Genomic DNA, 23,343 nt, shown 5'->3' with positions numbered 1-23,343 from the left:
GCTGTGAGTGCAAACTCACACAGGTGTGCGGTTTGATGTTCAGAGACCATGAGCCATGTTGCTCCTGATGATATGGGTTTCCAAAATAATGGCCAACTCTTGGCAAATTCCAAACAAAACAAATTGCAAACATCCCTCAATTTACCCAGTTGTTGCAGCCTTGGAAAATTCAATGTATATGAAATCATGAAAAAAAAAGGGTTAATATATAAAATGGAGATAGACTCAGGCCCAGAAATTATAAACAGGTCTTTATAATGTATAAACCTGTTCTTATAAACAGGTCCACTGGGACCCTCAGAAGTTATGGAAGACATAGGACAATGCCTCATTCTGTGGGACAGCCCACACGGCAGAACGTCTAACAGTAGAGGCTCCTACCCGCTTAATGCCTCAAGTGCCCACAATCATCACGAGAACGATGGACACCCCCACAGATTTCCAAAATTCCCCCGAGGCGACAGCACTACTCTTGCTGAGAACCACTGGTTTGCAGTATTTTCTCCATGGCTGCCCCACTGATTCAAATGACTGAGAGTTGATTCTAACTCTGGAACCAAAAAATGATAGCACTAGAAGGGACCCTAAAGTTTATGTATCTGGACCCCCCCCTTTATCCATGTTAGGTAAGTAACTTGCCCTTAGACCTCAGTTGTAACATGACGGAGGGTAAAAACCATGGTTTCCCTTTCTTTGGTTTTTGTTTCTTATTGAAATTAGAAAGATACCTTTGAATACGTCTCTCTTATACACCAGACATTAGGAAAAAGTTGAGTGATTGGCATTTTCCGGTTTTTTTCAGGACCTATGGGGTTGAAGTCTCTTACCCCTTACCACGGGGCTTCAGCGCCAGGCTGCATACTCTCTAGTGCCCACTAAAAGCCTGGATTCTTGCATACAAATAAATCAGAAAGATCCAAAAATAAAATCCTTTACAAAGTGTCCAAAAAATGGTCTCTAGGAGCAGAAATTGTCTTACCTGGTTAGTGTCTAACTGATTTTCCCACTATTCTTCCCAAACTCCTGCTACCAGAATCCAAGCAGGACCTTGCAAACTAAATGACTGACTTCACAGCTCCTGCACGGTGCCCAGTTCAGGGCCTCTGGCTCTGCCTCAGGACAGCATGCACGGGTTCCTTCACCAGACCTCAGGAAGACTTGGCTATTTGCCAATTTCCCTGGGGGAGTGGGTTCTGATGGTGAATTGGGTATTTTTGCATCTAATTTGGCAAATCAAATATTGAGGAGAGAACCATGGATTGCCCAAATTTCATAATACTGACTCTCCAAATCAAATTTACAATCAAATTTAATGCCAACTTCAAAAACATTGGCTGAGAAACTTCGATTTACAAGCCTCGTGCATTATCAGAAGTAAAGAGGTGACGAGAAGAAACTCATAGGATATAAGAATTTTGGGGTAAAGCTGTGGATCCTACACCAAAGAGTAGAATTAGAATTGCCTCCTAATCCCTTCGTCATACCCACTAGAAGGGCACTAGTGTGTATCTGCGAACCCAGCTCTCTCTAGGAGATGAGAGCACGAAAGTCCTTCAAGTTCTCAGGTCCTCATACTCGGGGCTTAGACACTCTACACCTTCCTCACGGAAAAATTCTCCAGCCCTTCCTTCAGAGACCACTTCCTCTTAATTTTAGACTCACTCTAACAATTTAAACATCAGGTGTTGAAAGCAGAGATTTAGAAAAGGAAGTGGTCTGCCTGTTCGAGGTAATCCCTGTGGCAGCAACAAAAAGAAACAACTGGCAGTCTGACCTCCAGGAAGGAGATGGAAAACTGTTTTACAAAGGGGTAGGGGGGCTGACATAGGAACTCAAAATAAATGGTGGCCTAGGTTATTCAGTGCAGAGACGAATGGCTTTGCTAACCCTGAGAATGTCTCCGTATATGGAACAATATAATAATTGATGTAAAAGAAAAGTAAACTATGCCCAATATATCTAGCAGCAAAATTCATAAAAGTCAATGAAACAGGTAGAATCCTAGAGTGTCAGAATAGGAAGACCCTTAAGAGAGCATCCCTAATTTCTTTATTTTACAAAGAAGGAAACTGAATATAAAGGAATGAACAAGGTCAAGGCAGAGTTGAGACAAGAGCACAGCCCCGCTGGTCCAGTGCTCCTTCCACACAGACACCCTGAGAGCTGACAGCACGAAGGGGTAGCAAAAGAGATATTGCCTCACCTTTAATCATTCATGGTGTCCTGGCTTCTGACATCTCTGCTTTTGCTTCCTTGCACTGATTCTACTCCCTGATTTGTGATGACAGAACCTCAGGATTGGCCCTTAAAACTGGGAACTGAAGGCAAAGTTTACTTTGAAATCCTTCCTACATCCCATTCTTGGTGTGTTTCCTCCAAGCGGTCCTGTTTGTCATCCTACTTGGCACCCGACCCAGTGGCCTCACACCCAGAGTCCCCAGCATGACGTAGGAAATGCTCCCAACTCCCAGAAGTTTGGCATATTCCCAGTCTCTTTCTAATTTGATCTATGATTCCATCAAGGAAGGAGGGAGTACACCAGTGTTTTTCAATTATAAGTGGAGAGCTCGTGAAAATGTAGATTCCTGGTCCTTACCCCTGAAATTATGATTTAATAGATGATTGTAGTGGAAGTGGGTCTTGACCCACTTTGGAAAACACATGGCTTCTACTTACCTCTCCAGGCTCGTCTGCCCCCAGTCACTTCACGCCCACCCCCCTCCACTCAAATACTCCAGACTGCCTACCCACCACGTTTTTGCTTCATGTTCCACCTTCTTTGTGCAGTTAATTTCTCCATATACCTCAAAACCAGCTGATGCACGTGTCTCTCCTCCCTGCTTTCTCTCTTCCTATATATCCCCGCATTATTGAATTTATACAGCCCATGACGGACACTGATTTCTTGGTATATCTCCCCTTGCAGTCAGGGTCATATCTCACTTGCTTTTTTATTCCCAGCACTTAGCACCCTGCCAAGCACATAGTGGACACTCTATAGTGTTCATTAAATTATCTTTTCCCCATGCTAAATTTCCTTGTAAAAACTAGTGGCTTACTTACATATGTATTTTTTATCTACCCCACCCCCCATATATAGTACAAAATCTTCACAGATCACTTGAACTATCATCCCCAAATGGGGAGCAACTTCCAGAATATGTACAAATGAAAGAGAAGAATGTTAACATAACATAACCCTGGTGCCATCAGGTGTGGGGTCACAATGACGTAGGCCCACTAGGTCATTCAGGATCTCTGACACCTAAGGAACATCACAGAGTCACATACAACAAATAGGAATTTTTCTAAATAAAGAGCAGTTTCCAATCGTTCATTAGAATTAGCTCTGATTACCTTCCCAGCCAATCAGGTTAAAAGTTTTTCAGAACGGACATTGAAAGATATTAGAATTGGCCTTGAATTTATTCAGATATATAAAATCTCATGTGTTTGTTCTAAGATCGCAGAGATTCCGGTACTTTGTACCCAAGATTGTTACACCTCTCGGTGAAGGGGTTAGCTCCTCTCCTGAAGCCCCCCACCCATGTGTGCTTGTCCCACGCAGGCGTCTGCTACGCCGAGTTCGGAGTCCGCGTCCCCAAGACCACGGGCTCCGCCTACACCTACAGCTACGTCACTGTGGGGGAATTTGTGGCGTTTTTCATCGGCTGGAACCTGATCCTGGAGTACCTGATTGGCACCGCGGCCGGTGCCAGTGCTCTGAGCAGCATGTTTGACTCGTTAGCAAACCACACCATCAGCCGCTGGATGGTAGACAGCGTGGGAACCCTCAACGGCCTGGGTGAGACCGCCATATCCTCTTACCCCAACAAACAGACTTACCCCAACGAATAAATGGGCTCCCCTTTCAGGATTCAATGTGGCAAAATGTATCAAGAGCCTTAAATATGTCTTTTGTGGGGGGCGGGGGGGCGAGTAGTTCTCCTGTGAATCTATCTTAAGGAAGTCATTCTAATTTCCATAAAAGCTTTATATGAAAAGATATTCATCACAGCCTTATTTATAAAAAAAAAAAAAAAAAAAAAGCCTAGAAACAGCCTGAGTATTCTACAGTGGAGCAAATGGTTGAGTAAGTTGTGGAAGCATATTATGTAGCGATTAAAAGGATGATTGGGAAGACTGTCGTAATAACATGGAATATGTTCTTGATGTGACAAAGGGTACAAGCTGTATATGCATCACGTTAATAACTACATAAAAATAAAGCCAACGCAGGAAAAATAACTCTAATGAACTTCTCCAGTGGTTTCATCAGATATTTTTAATTTTCATAAATAAGCATGTGTTAATTTTTAAATGATAAAATATATTTTTAAAAGGGACAAAATGGATTCCAGTATGGAAGAAGCCAAGGAGGAATAATATAATTGGGTGAATACTAAATAATCAGAACTTCACGTAACAAATACCAGGAGCTCCATCCATCGCTTGCTCCTGCTTTCCATCCTGATGTCTGACTTTACCCTCTCATATTCATGGGAAGCCAGACAATAGTGGAGGAAGCTGGGGGGTCTTGACCCAGAACTTCCAAGTACAGCTTCTGTGGCTGCATGCTACTCATATGACTTTGGTGTCCCTATCTCAGAAGAACTGATAAAAATGCTGAGCATTCAGATACCATGAGAAGATAATAAGTATGAAGACCACATCTCCATAGTATACAGATTTCACAGAATTTTTAGATCTGGAAAGGCCTCCAAAATCAGGTAGTACAAACCCTTCACTTTACAGATGAGGTCCAGGGAAATGAGGCATTTGCCCAAGGCCGCACAGCTGGTCATGGGCAAAGAGTGCAGCTGAAATTCAGAAGCCTGACAGCTGAGGCAATGCCTTTTCCCCTCTATAGAGGGCAGGAGTCCACTGGCCAACAGACCAGACCAACCGGGTGGGGTGTGTTCACTGCTTCTTTTCTCTGCAACCACATACGCATAAATACAAAGCACACCCTTCTTCCAACAGTTTCCAAAGACATGCATTTTAAAACTTTCTAAAAATGAAAGATTGCTAGAACGGAATGGAAAATTTATGGACTATAAAGTGAACAACGGTGAAGATAAACCAGTTTTCAAGTAACATGTTAAACCCGTATATACACCATGAATGTCTTAGGACCGTTCTGACTTCAAATGTTCTTTGCCATGGTTCCATAGGTGGTAGTGTCATTGCCATGTCATGTAGACCAATTTTGGGTCCAGGTAATCAGGTCATCTTACCTATATACCAAAAACTTCCCATTTGCAAAGAGACACTTGTGGACCACAGTGTAGGCACACGTGCACACACTTACACACACTTGCACACAAGCACACGTGTGGACACACATGCCCGCACACACTTGTTTCTCCTCCCCCATGACGAACTGATCACCCTTGCCAGAGCTGAGTGCGAATGCCCTGATGGGGTGCTGGGAGTCTGCATGGCCCTTTTTCCCTCCGGACAATATTAACTCATGTCTTTGCCACCTAGGGAAAGGTGAAGAGTCATACCCCGACCTTCTGGCTCTAGTGATTGCGATCATCGTCACCATTATTGTCGCGCTGGGGGTCAAGAATTCCGTGGGCTTCAACAACGTCCTCAACGTGCTGAACCTGGCAGTCTGGGTGTTCATCATGATCGCGGGCCTCTTCTTCATCAACGGGAAATACTGGGCTGAGGGCCAGTTCTTGCCCCATGGCTGGTCAGGGGTGAGTCCCTCTCTAAGGCCTCCTAAGGCCCTTGCACATTCTGCCTTCCACCCTGTGGCTGGTCTGAGACATATTTTCAAAAAATGCTGCTGTGTCCCATAGTCTGCATGGCATCTTTTTCATCACTTTTCATCTTAATTTAATTGGAATGCTCTGAAGTGGTTCCTATTTCTTTTTTTTTTTTTTACTTATTTTACAAACATTTATTGAGACTCTAATTCATACAAATAACCATAACAGATTTGATGTTTTGGCCATCTGAAATCTGCCTGATCCTATGCTAAGTGCTCTGTATGTAATATTAAGTGTTCGATAACCTTGCTAGCAAGATACTTACATTCTGGTCTTGCAGATGAAAAACTCACACTCAGAGACGTCAGGGGACTCACTATTTTTTTTTTAAAGATTTTATTTATTTATTTGACAGAGATAGAGACAGCCAGCGAGAGAGGGAACACAAGCAGGGGGAGTGGGAGAGGAAGAAGCAGGCTCCTAGCGGAGGAGCCTGATGTGGGGCTCGATCCCACAATGCCGGGATCACGCCCTGAGCCAAAGGCAGACGCTTAACCGCTATGCCACCCAGGCGCCCCTAAGGGGACTCACTATTAAGCACACGATATAAGTGGCAGAGTCAAGACCCAAAGCCAGGACTGTCTAACTCTAAAGCCTGTATATAGGAACAGTTTGGTCCTAGAGAATCCCTCTCGAGTATTTTCAGAGACAGATAGCCCTGGATAGACAAGGCAGTAAAGAAGCCAGAAGAGCAAGTAGGTAGGTAAGGGATGAGTGTCGCCTGAGTATAGAACTAGGGAAACAACAGTTTTTAAATTTAATCGCAGTGTCTGACCCAATGTAGAGAGCCCCACTGAGGTCTAGGTGCAGCTAAGTGGGCACAGTGAGGGCTGGTCATAAATCCCACTCCAGTCGCATGGTTCATGGCAGAGGAGTCCACCTAGTATGGTCTGGGAGTTGGCCAGAGAGTGGGCTGGACCAAAAGGACATTTTCAGATCTCATCCCCTGATCTGCGTGATGAGATTTACACTAAAGAAAAATGGGAAGGTCAGAGTGGCAAAGTCTTAATACTGACAGGTAGTTCTAAATTGTGCCTGGATCGTTTTTCTAGTATGACTAAAATACCTGATGAGTTCATTGAGAACACAATTCAGAAAATTTTGAGCTGGAAGAGATCTTAGACATCACCTGCTTCAACCTCTCATCTGGCAGGTGAAGAAACTGAGGCCAAGGGAGGCACACCTGCCTAGCGCTGGCAGAGAGCAAGTCTGGGACGCCACCAGATTTGCTTTTGCAAAAAGCTCTTCCTTAGACTGGTTTTCCCCCAAGATGTCCAGGGACCAGAAATCCCTCTTGGAGAACACTCAAAATAACTCCTGTCTCTTCTGAACCGTGCCACACAGTTCGATTCAGAGAAATAAGCAAGAGAGCAATTTAAGCCAAGATTTCTAGTCTTCTGCTTATCTGGAAGAATTCCACGGTATCACAAAGTTCATCCCTCCTCCTTGAAATGCATAAATCCTGAAACTGGTCAAAACCAGAAGAGACAAAGAAGCACTGTTGACCCCGTTCTGGATCCTCGAGTCGACATTTTCTTACAATACAAATCGTTCCTTTCCTATCAAATAAAAGAAACAACAAATTACAAGAGTGGCAAAGAAAAAAGTGTTTTTCCGGAACACACTGCATTTTCATCCTAGCACACAAAAATGTTCTCACCATTTTTTTCACAATCTAAGAAATTTGGGGGTCATGGACTTACTGTTAAGACTCTGGCCAACAGCTAACTTCTGTGCTTTCAGGTTTCTCATTCATCAACTGGGAAAACTAACTGCACCAAATGTTTGCCGAAAAGAATAACATCTTGGATGGGTTTTTTTGGTACACATTGTGTGGCTAACAATAGCGATAATTACAGGAGGGAAGAGTTAGAGTTTATCCACTACCTGTTAGGTGCCCGGCATTGTGCCCTGTGAATATTATTTCACTCTTATAACAAAATTTTAAAGCTGCTGCACCCAACTTAACAGGACAATCTAAGGCTCAGAGAGGCTGGGGAGCTTACCTGGAGTCACTTAGTCAGCGCCAGGACTGAAATTCCTAGTCGGGTCTCTGTGACTCCAGAGCGCTTTCTATTGCGTGGGGTACCTTGTGCGTGATCGCCCCTTACTTCTGCTCTTCTCGAAACCATGTTACGTTTTCATTTCCTTTAAGCTTTCACAAAGTCCTAGAGTCTTAGAGCTAGGAGGAGCGCTAGGACATGGTCTAGCCTCTCTTCTTACCTTCAGAGGGGAGTGTAAACCGGCCCAGGCCAAAGGACATTGTTTACTAAGACATCATAGCAAAACAATTTGAAAACATTTTGTAATTACTCAGTTCGTGTCTAATTTTCAAAAATCTCTTAAGGGCTCACCTAAAGGCACACATTATGGTCTAGGCCTCGTGTAAAGACTAGAAGCAGTTAATCTCTTCTGGGCAAATCCCCTTTGCCCAGGCTGATGATGAACAAGCCTTGGAACCTGTCCCTCTGTGCTTTGTTCTGGGGGCTTTATTCTCTCTGGGGGTCTCCTCTTCCCACTCAAGGGCCCCACATGCCTCTTCAGGATAGTCAGGAATCCACCCCATCGAGGAAGGGACTAATCAAGCCAGCCCTAGGGGCTCCCATTTATACAGCCAGGTTCTCACTAGCTTTTGTAGCAAGAAAAGAAGATCAGAAGTCAGGCATAAACAAAAGAAAGGAAGGATGCCATTCTTAACGTACCATTTGCTTTGTGACGCACTCTTTTACATACACTTTTCATGTAATCTTCACGATGGCCCTAATCTCTACTTTTTTTTTTTTATAATGATTTTTTATTATATTATGTTAGTCACCATACAGTACATCCCCGGTTTCCTTTTTTTTTTTTTTTTTAAAGATTTTATTTTTTTATTCAACAGAGATAGAGAGAGACAGCGAGAGAGGGAACACAAGCAGGGGGAGTGGGAGAGGAAGAAGCAGGCTCATAGCAGAAGAGCCTGATGTGGGGCTCGATCCCAGATCGCCGGGATCACGCCCTGAGCCGAAGGCAGACGCTCAACCACTGTGCCACCCAGGCGCCCCCATCCCCGGTTTCCTAATCTCTACTTTTATATCAAAATATCTTAAGTTGAGAAAAGTTAAGGCTACAGACCTAGGTCGTAATAGAACTGAAATTCAATTCCAGTCCTGGTTGAGTCAAAGTCCTTATTTACTCCACTACGCCCCCCCTCACCTGGGTTTGGACATACGGGAACAATTGTCTCTTTTAGCACCTTTGGCCTCACTAACCTCACTGCAACCCAACCCTACTGTCTTGAGGTGGTTTGTCACTGGCCACCAAGAAGGTTTGGCCGGGATTTTGCATTTTTCACCGCAAATTCATTATTCCTGCAGAGAATTCAGATATCTGTTCTAGTGGCTGTGACTGAAAGCATCAGCTGAGCACAAAGGACAGCCCAGTTTGAGGATGGTGCTGACTCATCGTCTTTCCTCTTTCCTATCTGCCTGGCCTTGGGTTTCAGCACAGTACATTTCCTCCCTAGCAAACTGGCCTGGACCTGTTCTTTCTCAACTTTGTTTTCTGGTCACTTTTCCAGTCCAGCAAGGCCACTTTGTTTTTGGTTCGGTTTTGTTTTTAAGTAAGCTCTATGCCCAGCATGGAACTGGAACTCATGACCCCAGGATCAAGAGTTTATGTTGTACCGACTGAGCCACTCAGGCGCCCCTAGCAAGACCACTTTGAATACGGATCCTAATTTTTTGGGTCTAACGCCCTCTCGTGAACATATCTTCCACCAAGTTAATAAACACACTCCCTACTCTCTTACCTAACGATTGTCAACAAAAGTAAGTTGCCTACGTGGCGGCTGCATGGTCTTCTCCTTAGGGAAAACCTGACCCCTACCCCTGACAAGGGACCTAGTTCAGAGTTCTAATCCCCTTCAGGTAGGATGGGATGAAGAAGATCTTCGTGTAAGAGACGGTTTATAAGGACACCATTACATGACTTGAAACACAATTCTCAAATACTTTGAAAGGGTTAGTAATGAACGATCTGTCCTCTGGCCATGGACCCCTCATAAGCTTACTCTTTCCCTGTTCCGACCACATCCTTCCAAAGAAAATAGCTTAAGGAATGGTTTACTCACTTATAGGTTCTGGGTCAAATGCTTCTTTGGTCCTGAAGAGCTCAAGAACAACAAACATTTTCCTCTAGATCAAGTAACTGCTGGCCCTCAGCTGAACCCCTGCTTCCCTCTACAGTTCCTCAGCCCCTGAACACTGCTGGCTGTGGAGTCCCTGTATGCTATTTGTCCTTGATGCTATCTTGCGGTTTTTCTTTACCCAAATAAGACACTCTACCCGCACAAATAGCTCCCAGGAAAATGGTCCGTAACAAGTATTTGTGGGGAATGCCGACTGCCTCCAAACAAAGGGAAAGCTGTTTTTCTTGTTCTCCACGTTGTAATTCATCTGCTGGAACCTATTAGCACATTCCACTGTCACTGTGGACAGCTGCTAATAGACCTGGAGCATGGGGTGGTAGAAAGTGCTATAAAAGTTGGAGTTTTGTGTTGTTACCTTGGGAGTGCATTATATAAAGGTGGCTAATTAGCTCCGAGGCATCTGGCAGACTGGCCAAGGCAGAATACAGAGCGTTGCCTCACGAATATCAGTAACACATAGGGGGCCAGCTTTTAGGGACTCCACACGCCGACTAGTACCAGCACGCCACTAATGGCAGTGCTTTTGCCAACTAAATAAGCAGCAGTCAGCCCTCCAGCAGCTGAGGCCCATGCTGCTTCCCCACAGAAGCTCTCTAGAGGGACGGGCTGACCTGGATCTGGATCTGGACCAGCTTTACTTTGGAAAACTATTTCTGCTTATGTCATCCAATTAAAAAGTCAATACTATTTTTTATTTATGTAAAACATTTTTTGAAAGTTGGAATAAAATACTAATGAACCTTGAAACACACACGTACACACACTTCACCAATCAATTTCATTCACAGACGCTCCCTCCTAAGTACACACGCATTCTTTCACACACGGAAGGGAATCCTCATCACTAATCCCCGTGGCCAGATCTGAGGTCTGGATAGAGCGAAGTGCAAAGTAGTTTTAGTGGTTGTTAGGGTAGAGACACACCCCACACACAGTCTCATTTCCTGACCCTTTTGTAGTCATCACTCAGGGATCATTTGCTTGCAAGGAAGAAAAACTCATTCATACTAACTTAATTAAGTAAAGAGGTGACCCTATTTGCTAATTTTATTATCTTCTCTTCGATAATCTGTGTATTTGTTCTATATCTTATTAGACCAGGATCTGTTTGATCTTGGCAGGTGTGCTGGGTGTTTTCTATGTGCCCCACCCCCCAGATCCATTATCCACCCTTCATACTCTGTTCTATGCTCGAAAAGGCCCCTCACTGGTTGATCCCTGTTGGACTTAGCTAATGGGGCCTTCACTGAAATCATTTCATTTAAACCATCTGAGTTAAATTCTGTTTCCTACCTAATGCAGGGGAACTTCTAAACGCTCTTCCTTTGATCTGTCCTGTCGTCCTTCAACCAGAATAGCTCCCTACTTCTACACAGCAAAGACAGCTTAACAGACACTCTCTTTGCAAACTTTTCCTCTCTATTCCTAACTTGACCATAGTCCATATTCTGGTATCTCATAATTATCAGTAATTGCCATCTGTTCTTTCAGTTGTTCGGAAAACAGTAGCATTTATGCCTTACAAATAATACAGACCCCTATTAATCTTGTTCAGTTTATTACCACAGTCAAGGTTGCATTTTGGGTCTTGCAGTGTCCTCTAGACTCCAAGCCCCAGAGGGTTAAGCTCAAGGTACTTTTGCTCACGACTGTATCCCTGTCAGTCGTGGTGCCTGGTACAGGCGAGCAGGTAATAAAGTACATGTCCCGTTCTAAAAAAAGAAACAAGGAGAAGGAGGAATTTCTTTATCCCTTTGGGTTTCATCTGTTCTAGAAAACTTACTATAGTAATAAAAATACTGCTAGTAAGAGCTAATATTTATTAAGCACCTACTATAGTTCGTGACTGCAATTCACTCTATTATCTCATTTAATCCTTGTAACCACACCATGAACTAAATACTATTTTCATCTCCATTTAAGAAAATGAGGTTCCAAGAGGTTAGGAACTTGTTCCAGGTCACCAAGCCTGTATGTGACAGAACCACCCTAAGTCTGACAATCAACAAAATCTGCTCTCCTAACCAAATCCAATGCCTGTCCCCCTCACCCCCCCCCCCCCCCCGTATGGCTTTGCGATTCCCTCTGGAGCCCACAGTATACTTCTCCTCCAACTGCTTCATGCTCAGGACGTCAGAATTGGAAGGTGTCCTCCGTGTCTTCCTCTGAGTCTTCTTTCCTTCGAGTTACACATCCCTAGGTCCCCAGTGATTCCTCACACGGCATGGCTTACAGACCTCTCATCTTGTTCTAGTGTAGATGCGCCCCAAAGTACTTATTTAAGACACGTCCACCTCCCCCCTTCCTCAGCAGTAAGGGCTGGCAACACCTATGAACTTTCCATCCAGAACTCACCACACTGAATAGGCATAGCGCTGTCTCCCTGGGACATCCTAACTGGGAGTGATACACCATGAGACTGACTGTCATAACAGATCCGTATGATTTACAGGAGTTGTGTGTGTGTCCGTGTGCATGTATGTGTAAGGGAAGAGAAAGCAGAACCGGTTTTCTGGAAGCTGTCTTAAAGCAATACTTTCCTGGATGGGGGCAGTTTAGGGAGTCTGCAATCCCAGCATCTGTTCATCCCTGAAGACCAAAAACGTTCTCAGCAACTGAAAGCAAGCACGTTTCCAGACCTATGAACCTCCGTGAACAATTAAGTGAAATCTGTTTTCTCTCATTGACTGGAGGCCCAAACACTTTCCATTCCCGGAAATGAAGGACTTCACTGAAGTGAAATTGGGAGTTAACTCCCCTCCCAGAAAGTAGCCCTCCAACAACAACTGCTTGTTTGAGAAGTTTTTTTCTACCTGAGTTATTAGAATAGACCAGGAGTTCTTCGATTGTTTTCTGTCATGTGCTCCTTGGCAGTCTGGTGAAGACTCTGAAACCCTTCTAAGGATCGTGTTTATAAATGAATAACCTAATTACACAGGAATTCAAAAGAAATCAAATATATGTAAATATAGTTATAAAATATTTTTAAGTTATGACATAATAACAATGTGTTTCTTTAATAGTGTGTTAAATACTGGTATCTATGTCTAATAACTACCATAATTTGGAAGTAGCGACAAGCACAAGCAATATTTCAACATCCCTGCAACAATCTAGTATGGAAAAAATATCTGATCGCTGTGAGTGACAAAGTCACAGGTACTGTTCATTACCTTCATTCGTTACTAAAAGAAATGTATGTTCAGTCAGAGGTTAGTAAAGATAAAGATGTAATCTCTTCCCAGCAAAAGTCATAGACCCCCTGAGTTGAATGGACCCCAAGAGAAGAACCCCCAATCAGGGAAATGAAACTTTAGCAACCTAGGGGGGAGACTTGTGAGCAAAACTTTCTTTTGAGGTGTGAGATCTTCAGTTTGTAATATAGCTGGTAGGTTCCAGTACTTAGTACACTTTGTCTTTTACTTATTGAGAAACCAGTGAGAAAGGTTAAGAGTGAAAATTTGGGCACAGGTTATCTGCTTGACACATGTATTGAATTTCATCATTTACAAGCTGTATGCGGAGAAAAGGGGGGAAATGGTCCATTCTACAATGAATCTCATTCCTGGAGCCCTGGCTAGAGCTTTCATACTGCCAAGGCCCTTCACCCTCTACACACAAGTCTAGAAAAAGCTCTCTCACCCTCCCCTAAAAGGACATTACCCAAGCATTCGAAGAGGCACACTTCTTACTTTCAGCTGACACTGAGAATGCTAAGGTGGGGAAACTTTAGTTGATTCTTTGGAAGAAACTAACACACTCTTCAAGGGAAGAGTCTCACTGACATCTTGACTTATCAAGTCCCAACCACTCTTGGAGCCATGCAGGCTTCTGTCCAGCAGACATCCACAGATGTCACTGGATACCACCTCCACAGGCCTTCACCACACATCTTCTCCTGCCTTAGAGCCCAACTAGGTCACTCAAACCTCCAAAGGAGCAGAAAAATCCAACCGTCTCTACCTGTCTTCCCATGAAAGACAATAGGCTATCTGAAGATCTGAACATCTTTCATATCATTTCAGATCTAGAAGTTACAGCAGAGAATATCTTTCAGGGGCACTAATGCTAATTTGGGCAGGACAACTTTTTGTGCAGAAGCATTTGAGCCCCGTACACTAAATGCTGAAAATGCATGCCCCACGTCTCTGTGACCATCACAAGTAGCTCCTCCCATTGCCAAACATACCTAAGGGAGGTGATACTGGGCCTGGTTGTGGATGAGAACCACTGAATGAAAATGAAGCACAGAGAGGTTAATGAGTTCCCCCAAGACATAGGGAAAGCCAACTTATTGACTTGCTTATAACCCCACTTTTACCAAAAATGATTTGAATGTGTTGAACAACCCAGTTTTCATTTGGCCAAAATTCTCCCTATCTCCATTTTACACATGAGGGAATTGCCCAGGGTGGCACAGCTAGAAAGTACTGGAGATCAGAACCAAACGTTGAGCACAAGTTCCTCCATGTTACTCTCTGCTGCTCAGGAATGTCGCCAGGCACTGAGCAGTTGTCGGTACCACATGTTAGGCCCTGGTGTTGCCCTGACACTCTGAGTCTGAGAAATGCCATTGTCTCACCAGGTGCTGCAAGGAGCAGCCACGTGTTTCTATGCTTTCATTGGCTTTGACATCATCGCCACCACTGGAGAGGAAGCCAAGAATCCAAACACGTCCATCCCTTATGCAATCACCGCCTCCCTGGTCATCTGCCTCACAGCATATGTATCTGTAAGTATTACATCCTTTCAGGACCATCCTGATGGTCTTTTCGTATTTGACCTTAAAATGTAGCTCTGGGACTGGGTCACCTTCTCTCAGGAAGTGGTCCCTTCCTTACACTATCTTGGTGTCTTTATGTATGTGTCCAGGCACCCTCTATCCCCACCCATCCATAACAAGAAGAAAATCAGGACTTCAGACTGGAGACAGGAGCAGCCCAGACCCTCACTTCAGCCTTGGCCTCTGAGTCTCCATCCTCGTTGCTCCCCACACACAGGCTCTGGGAATCTGCCGCTGCCCAGGGGATGGTATACAGGGCGTGGGCTGCTGTCCAAGGAGCTCAGATCATAGGCTGGCAGTAACGGGTGGGTGTGCAAGCAGAAGCATTGTGGACCTCTGTGCACCCTCCTCAATGCTCTTCTGTCTTCTGGGAGCTTCCCGGCAGCGAGAGGCAAGGCTCTCCCGGAGTGGGGAGAGAGAGTACGTCATCCTCTAGAGACACTCTTCCCCTTAAATCTCGGGGGAGATTTCTTTCTGCTGTGGCTCCCTCTTTTTATTCTGGTCCAAGCTTCTTTTTAAGGTTTTCCTCCTAAAGGGAATCCTCAGAAGGAAGCCTTCAGCCTTGTCTTCTCAGGATCACCTCCCTGAGACGATCTTCACACTTGTGATGTGTCGTTTCTCAGCTCCCATCCCAGAATTTCTATCACAGAAATAGTTCCCTCACAGTCAACATTCCCCCCCACCACCAGCCCCTGGCAATGAAAAGAACCAGGTGACAAGCCAATAGGCACATGATTATACAAATGCCCCAGGCCCTAAGGGTCCCACTCACTTCAGTTACCACAAATAGGAAAGAGCCGGCAGCTGGGGACATGCCCTGTCAGCGCTGCTATCCTGGCAGCATAGCATAGGAAAAGCACCTCCTTCCCCAAAACTAAAACAAAACAAAACATCTTTAGCAACTGAGGAAGCCAGACCAGTGCTGGCTTGATCATTAGGGCAAGCTGCAAAAGAAGATTGTCCTGGACACCAAAGGAAAACAAAAGAGCAGCCTTGGATGTGGTTTATGGGAACTCGGCTGCCCCTCACAACTGTTTTATGTGCAGGTCAATTATCACCTCTCCCTATGCACACACGGGCAAGGGGCTTCCTCTTATCCACACCCCAGTTATCCCTGCAGACAGAGTGTTCAGAGGATAGGGGTGGTGCGGGGAGCGCAGCAGAGACACTCTGCTCTGCATTTTCCCTCTTATTCCTCCCTCACGTAGCTCCCCCACCTCCAGGGGTCAACCCGTGGGCACACACAATAAAGTTAATAATCACGATTCCTTTCTTAGGCTAGCGCTTTATAGACTACAGAGTACTTCTGTGCATCTGTCAACTTTTGACCCACCCTGGTCTAACGTGAGCAGCAGACTCAACGCAAATTGCTGTAGGAATCAGTGCCACTCTCCTCCAGCCCACCCCCAAAGGGGATGTTGCAAGGGGTGAAGTTGCTGAGAAACATTCTCTTCTAGAACACATGGCCCTTACCCCTGCCTCAGGGGCTGTATGGTGTCGTGCTGGTCAGCAGGCTGCCATTCCACCATCAGAAGAGCCAAACTGTGGGGCTGTGGTGGTCCATCCTCCCGTCCTCCCTAGCCACCCATGGCTTCGCTGGACGATTTTGGCTCCTGAGGAACATGAGAAGAAGTGGTCTAGAAATGCCTGACCCTCTCCCTTTCAGGCTCTGAACTCCCTTCTTGATGCCCGCACTGGCCTCTGCAGGCTAGGGGAAGCCCAGCCTTACGACCGGTGGCTTCGTTGCCCGGGGCCATGAGGAAAGGATGTTATGGCAGATTTATGACATATGAAGGAAGATAGGTCCTGGGAGCCAAGTGATACCTGGCTCAGCAAAGCCACGGTAGTCTTACAACCCCAGAGTAGAACTGAGTTCCATCCTGATGCCATAATTTGTTTGTTGGTCTGCCTGGCTCCTGGCACTGAGCTACAGAGAAGAAATGGAAATGTGAGTCCTTATCTGGTTCCCATCTGTTAACTGGCTGTGGACCTCTGATCACTTATCGCTATCCTCTGATCACTGTTAACTGGCTATAGACCTCTGCTCACCTATCTAAACATCGTTTCCATCTCTGGTCTTTAGGGTGAAAGAGAGCATATAGTTAAGACTGTATGGGACTCTAAAAGTATAAAAGAAATGAGAGTCTCACCCATGTGGGCAGGGTGTCCATGGTCACTGCTAGGCCCTGGCTCCAGGGCCTTGGGCTGTCATTCCTTCTACCTGCTGATATCTGCCCTTCATTGAACTGTCAATGTAGTTCTGCTGTTGGGGGGCTTAAATACCTGCATACTTATTCCTCAGATATGAAAGGGCCAGAGAGAGCTACTGGGGATCATCTGGCCAAGTCCACTAAATTCTAATGGGAGGAGAAGATACTGAGAGCTCTGGAGCCCAAATGACTGGTTAAATTAGGGGCACATGCCAGGAAGTGGCTAATCCAATATCCAGGCCTCTTTGCTCTCCTGTGGGACATCCATCCATGCTGACCACCCTCTCTCCCTCCAGCCGTGTTTTCTCTTATTTTAACAGGTGAGCATGATCTTAACTCTGATGGTGCCATGCAATGCCATCGACACAGAATCCCCGCTCATGGAGATGTTTGTGGCTCATGGGTTCTATGCTGCAAAATTCGTAGTAGCCATTGGGTCCGTTGCAGGACTGACCGTCAGCTTGCTGGGCTCCCTCTTCCCAATGCCAAGGGTCATTTATGCCATGGCTGGTGATGGGCTCCTTTTCAGGTAAGGGCTATGCTCCATGAAATGTATTCTATTCTGCCATGCTTGTCCAAGGAGAAGGTCAACCTGACTATAATTTTGATGTGAGCGTATGTCACATAGACTATGGAACTTGTCATATATCCTAACAAAGAATTTGAGTGAAAGGAGCGTAAGCCCTGAAAGAGTCCCTCAGTTTGACTCTGGGTCCCTTGATCTAGCACAAACCGATAAGTTCCCCTAACTGCCCCACCCCTCCTGTTAGGCATTGTGTGTTCCTTTGTAAAGATTATGGGTGTCCAACCGTCATGCCAGGTAGCTCCCAGAAGGAAGGACCCATCCCAGGAACATCTTAGGCCTGCCCTCATGTTGAGGCCTGGTAGTGCCCATCTCTCCACAGGCCTTCTGTAGCTGAAAACATTCAAAGCTACCATCACAGGGAGGATAAGACCATCTGAACAGAGCCTAATAACAGTAGCAACAAAGGCTATCATTTATTGAACATTTGTGCATCCTGGGTGCTTTGTATACAGTATCCCAGTTAGTTGTCACAATAACCCTGTTTTGCAGATGAATATAGTAGATGTGTATACTTAGGTGAAAAAAACTTGCCCCGATCCCTCAGCTGCTAAGTGGTGGTGGGGGGGGGGGCAGGATTTGAACTCATGACTGACTCCAAAGACCAGATATTTAACTACGCCAATATATGGACTTCCAGCCCCCTACATTGGCCATGAAGTGGTCAACCTGCTCATGGACACAAATGGAATGTGGCCCACCTCTTGGTTCCCAGTGCCCACCATATGAGGGTCTCGCAGCAAAGGCATTCTTCAAGTTCACAAAGCAAGGAGTAAAGCATAGAGGTGAAGGAGCTCTCAGTGGTATGGAGGGAACCCCCTCAGGGACTTTCTCTCTACTATCAGCTGTCATCTTACATTTCATTTCTTCTGTATACCCTCCAAGTCAGCACCAGGTCAGAGCTTCCATGTTCGGGAGCTGGACGAGTGGATAAGAGGCTGATTATCATAGAGGTGTGACAACTTCACATCCAAAAGATTTTTCTGCTGTCCAAGAAAACTGAGAGGAAAGATCCCCAAGCACAGCTGATAGTCATGTGTAAAACATGAAAATAAAGGAAGGGAACCTGGGTGGCTCAGTCGGTTAAGCGGCCAACTCTCAATTTCAGCTCAGGTCATGATCTCAGGGTCGTGGGATCGAGCCCCACATCGGGCTCCGTGCTGGGCATGGAGTCTGCTTAAGATTCTCCCTCTCTCCCTCCCCCTCTGCCCCTCCCCCACCTCCACACATCCTCTCTCTTTCTCTCTCTTGAAAAAAAAAAAAGAAAAGGAAAAGAAGGGGGAAATGGAAGAGAGGGGAGGAGGGAGTATTAGGAGAGCAGGAAGCTACTTAGGGCCCTTGGGAACTGCTAAGGAAGCACCTACCATTCGTTCACGTTGGCTGGTCTTCTCCAGTTGGTAATTGGCTGGCTTTGCCTGCATCTATGAGCACACGTTCGGCACTATTGTGCTATTTTCCACCTAAGCCCCTGCACTTTTGCTGTAGAGCAGTGCTTCTCAAGTTTTGGCATACATCAGAATCCTCTGGAGGTTTCCTGAAGCATACTCTGCTAGGCCCCATGCCCAGGGATTCTGATGTAGTAGGTCTCTGGTGAAACCTGAAAATAGGTATTTCCAATAAGTTCCGAGGTGATACTGTTGCTGCTGATCCACGGACCGACCGCTCTTTGGGTGACACAGGTCTAAACCCCAAGCAGGTATATAAATTCTCTGCCCCTAACGTTTTCCCAGCAAAGTTTGCACTTCCATCCAGGTTTCTGACATATTTTCCAAATTCAATCAACCCTTCACGTCATGTAATGAAGTAGGAACTTTAATAAAGAAGTTTGCCTCAAAACCAAGGCGTTAAAATTCTTTTTAAATCATATTCCAGGAACCAAATCCCGCAGTAGGAATAGCAGCTGTATTGAAAGCAATGAATCCAGAAGCAAACTGGAGGAGCAGGACCCGGAGAAGTTAAGCCATGTTAGAGTCAGTCACCATCTGTAGCTCACTGCTAACCCTCTGCTTGCCTCTCCTTCCAGGTTCCTGGCTCACGTGAGCTCCTACACAGAGACGCCAGTGGTGGCCTGCATTGTGTCGGGGTTCCTGGCAGCTCTCCTCTCGCTGTTAGTCAGCCTGAGAGACCTGATAGAGATGATGTCCATTGGCACACTCCTTGCCTACACCTTGGTTTCTGTCTGCGTCTTGCTTCTTCGATACCAACCAGAGAGTGACATTGATGGTTTTGTCAAGTTCTTGTCCCAGGAACACACAAAGAAGAAGGAGGGCATCCTGGCAGACTGTGAGAAGGAAGTTTGTTCTCCTGTGAGTGAGGGGGAAGAGTTTTCTGGCCCAGCCACCAACACATGTGGGGCCAAAAACCTACCATCTCTGGGAGACAATGAGATGCTCATAGGCAAATCGGACAAGTCAACCTACAGCGTGAACCACCCCAACTATGGCACTGTGGACGTGACCACAGGCATAGAAGCCGACGAATCTGAAAACATTTATCTCATCAAGTTAAAGAAGCTGATTGGGCCCCGTTACTACACCATGAGGATCCGGCTGGGCCTTCCAGGCAAGATGGACCGGCCCACGGCCGCTACAGGGCACACGGTGACCACCTGCGTGCTTCTGCTCTTCATCCTTATGTTCGTCTTCTGCTCCTTCATCATCTTTGGTTCCGACTACATCTCAGAGCAGAGCTGGTGGGCCATCCTCCTGGTTGTTCTGATGGTGCTGCTGATCAGCGCCCTGGTGTTCGTGATCCTGCAGCAGCCAGAGAACCCCAAAAAGCTGCCCTATATGGCCCCCTGCCTCCCCTTCGTGCCTGCCTTTGCCATGCTGGTGAACATTTATCTCATGCTAAAGCTCTCCACCATCACATGGATCCGGTTTGCAGTCTGGTGCTTTGTGGGTAAGCAACTTCCTTTGGAGCCTCGAGAGTTCCCTCCCAAGGCCTTGAACAGCCTTATCCCAAAATTGCCTCCTAGCTAGACTAGGCCTCTCCATTGCAAGAGAAATCTGGCTGGTTCTGTGGACCCTGGCTTTCTTCATTAGAGTCAGTAAAGCCAGTTGTGCCCTTTCTGGCTCTTATGGTCCTGGTCGTTGGTTCTGAAGAATGATGCTGATCAATCCATCACTTCACTGAGTACTATTACTGGACATTCTTTTTTTGGATAATTAATTCCATAAAAAAGTCCATGTAAAATGAATCCACGTAATAAAGGGACAAAAATAGCACAGTAAAAGTGAGAGTGGAAAAGTTCAACTGGAATTCTATCTTAGAAACCAAAAATTATGAAACTAAAAGTTACGGGAAAAAAGTATTTTTCTTACATTTGACAAAATTAAATTAAAATACCAATCATGCCCTGATTTTTTTAATGAGCAAAGTATGAAATAAGTGTGGATTTTTTGGCATAATTTTTCTGACCCAATTATACCATTTAACATCCCCACTTCGTATTGACTTTTATAAAATAGTCAAGATTTTTTCATTTTTTCCCAAGATTCTTTGTTCATCCGTCAATATTCCAGTCATTCTCTTGGGAAGCACCCATCACACCATCAGTCTTACTGATCTTCTCTTCTTCTGTTGATAACTGATATAACTTTGCCAGCTCCTCACCTGTCCACAGCTTTGGGTGTAAATCAGAGATGCTCTCTCTAAATTCACTTTTATTGCCTTCAAACAGTCCTGCACCTTTCCCGAGATTTTTAATTTTCCTTCGTGATCAACTTATATTATTCCATGTTTCTCACACCCAACAAGCCCTGAGTTCATGAGATGGCTGCGGACTGGTGCTCATGAGAACTTGAGAGGGAGGCTGAAGTGAAGCCTAATTTTAAAATTCGTCATCACTATCTTGATGTGCCCTATACAAATTGGTGGCCCTGAAGTCCCATCTACTCCTCGAGGTCAGGAATATGGGTGTTCAGCACAGCGTCCTCTGTGCCTGGAACACAGCATGTGATTAATAAACCTTCCTCTCTGACTACGGTTCAGATGAGAAAAAAGGAAGAGCTGGAAAGGAACATGAGGAGGTGGAATTTAAACTGCAAGCCTATAAGATAAGATTTACATAGAGGAAAGTAAGGGGAAAACAGCGCTCAAAGAAAAGGGCCTACGTCTTCCAGCAGATTCCTCACTGCTAAAGGCCAGCCTGTGTCTTCTTGTTAACATCCCATCCCAATTTTTCACGACTCTAGATCCCATCCTTTGTTAGACTTTCGGGGGAGTTCTTGAGAGAACCCCACTAACTCGTCAAGGTTTTAACTACTTACATGATTTATTCACAATCTCTCTTCTCCATTTAAACATGTTTCCACTGGAACATGTAACCAATGGAAAAATTCGACCAAAGAAGGGAGAACTACGTATTTGTCAAATGACTGATGGCATAGACACAAAGACAGGCAATTAGTCATTCATTCCTCGAGTCTTAAGGCTGGAAGGGACCTTCAATATCTAGTACAATGTTACCCACAGTGTGGTGACCATTCCATCAGTAATATTTGGGCTGATTTTAGAGAGTCTAGGAATGAATTTTTTTGAACTTTCAAAAGGATTACATAGTTATTTTACATTTTCACACATACTAGAAAAAATATATATGCTCGCATGAATCTAGTGATTAGTCTTAAATTTAAAAAGTGAGTCAAATTAAAGGAAAAAAAACATCAGGACTAGTACAGGTGCCATGACTCATAGTCATAATTAACTTAATATAGCCCTTGGCACATACGAGCCATTAGGCAAGGGCTTTCCTCACATGAACGCATGTAACCCTCACAGTGACCTTCATTTTACAGATGAGGAAGCTGAGGCACTTGACCGAGGTCACATAGCTAGAACTGGGAGAGCCAAAGTTAGAAGTCAGGTAGTGTGGGCCCGGGGACCGTGACCGTGGCCACTACACTAAATACGTGGTATAGAAATAACAGAAGTTGGAGGAACGCTAGCATCATCTAGCCCTCCCCACTTCTCCCTCTCTCAGCTTTACAGATGACAAAACTGAGCCTCTGAAAGGTCAAATAACATGCTCAAGGTCAACAGGAATAACGGGAAGGTCGTCACAGGGCTACTATTAAAACCCAGGGTCTCCACGCTCAGCTCTGCAGCTGGTACCTCCCCACCAGGGTGCCCCTGAGCTCTTCTTATTGCATAGGAAGGTTTGAGATGCTCCACGCGTGCACAGCCTCTGCCATCACGCAGGGCCCCACGTTTGGTCGAATGCTCCACTGCTGCTTCCTTGAATTCTTAACAACTTTTTTGTTTCTTAACAACTTTTTAACAAGAGGCTCTATGGCTTCATTTTGCACTGGGGCCCAAAATTATGTCCCCAGTTCTGCATTATATCTGTGGTTTCTGAAGCATCAGGGGCATTTTGCAAAAGTGGTAAGGTGGCGAGGACCCTTGCCTTTGGAGTCAAACAGCCCAGGTTCAAATCACAGCTCTGCCACCTGCACGTCTTGTGACTTAGCTCCTTTGCATCTCAGTTTACTCATCTGTAAAAATGCAAATAATTCTACTGGTCTTGATCTGGTTGCTCTTTGGGGCTTCAATAAGAAAAGGGGTGCCTGGATGGCTCAGTTGGCTCAGCGTCCGACTCTTGATTGCGGCCGAGGTCATGATCTCAGGGTTGTGAGGTCGAGCCCCGTGCTGGGTCGTGCTGGGCTTGGAACGGGCTTGGGATTCTCTCTCTCTCTCTCTTCCTCTCCCTCTGCCCCTTCCCCCTTCTCTCCCTCCCAATCATAAATAAATAAATAAATAAATAAATAAATAAATATTTAAAAAGAAAATACTGGGGA

At 45.3% G+C, this 23,343-nt stretch overlaps 1 protein-coding gene across 1 annotated transcript in view; it reads left to right on the top strand.

The window, feature by feature from the left end:
• The window catches only part of SLC7A14 (solute carrier family 7 member 14), a 48,231-nt gene that overhangs the window by 15,676 nt on the left and 9,212 nt on the right, over nt 1-23,343 (top strand). Inside the window, exons 2-6 of the mRNA XM_026498769.3 lie at nt 3,569-3,805; nt 5,491-5,708; nt 14,555-14,701; nt 17,283-17,491; nt 19,569-20,446. Coding sequence (XP_026354554.1) covers nt 3,569-3,805; nt 5,491-5,708; nt 14,555-14,701; nt 17,283-17,491; nt 19,569-20,446 — 1,689 coding nt within the window. The remainder of the gene's footprint in view (nt 1-3,568; nt 3,806-5,490; nt 5,709-14,554; nt 14,702-17,282; nt 17,492-19,568; nt 20,447-23,343) is intronic.

The sequence above is a fragment of the Ursus arctos genome, unplaced genomic scaffold, assembly GCF_023065955.2.
Source record: "Ursus arctos isolate Adak ecotype North America unplaced genomic scaffold, UrsArc2.0 scaffold_4, whole genome shotgun sequence".
NCBI classification, from domain to species: Eukaryota; Metazoa; Chordata; class Mammalia; order Carnivora; family Ursidae; genus Ursus; species Ursus arctos.
Note: the sequence above shows the minus strand (reverse complement) of the source record. Positions and strands in the feature narration are given on the sequence as shown.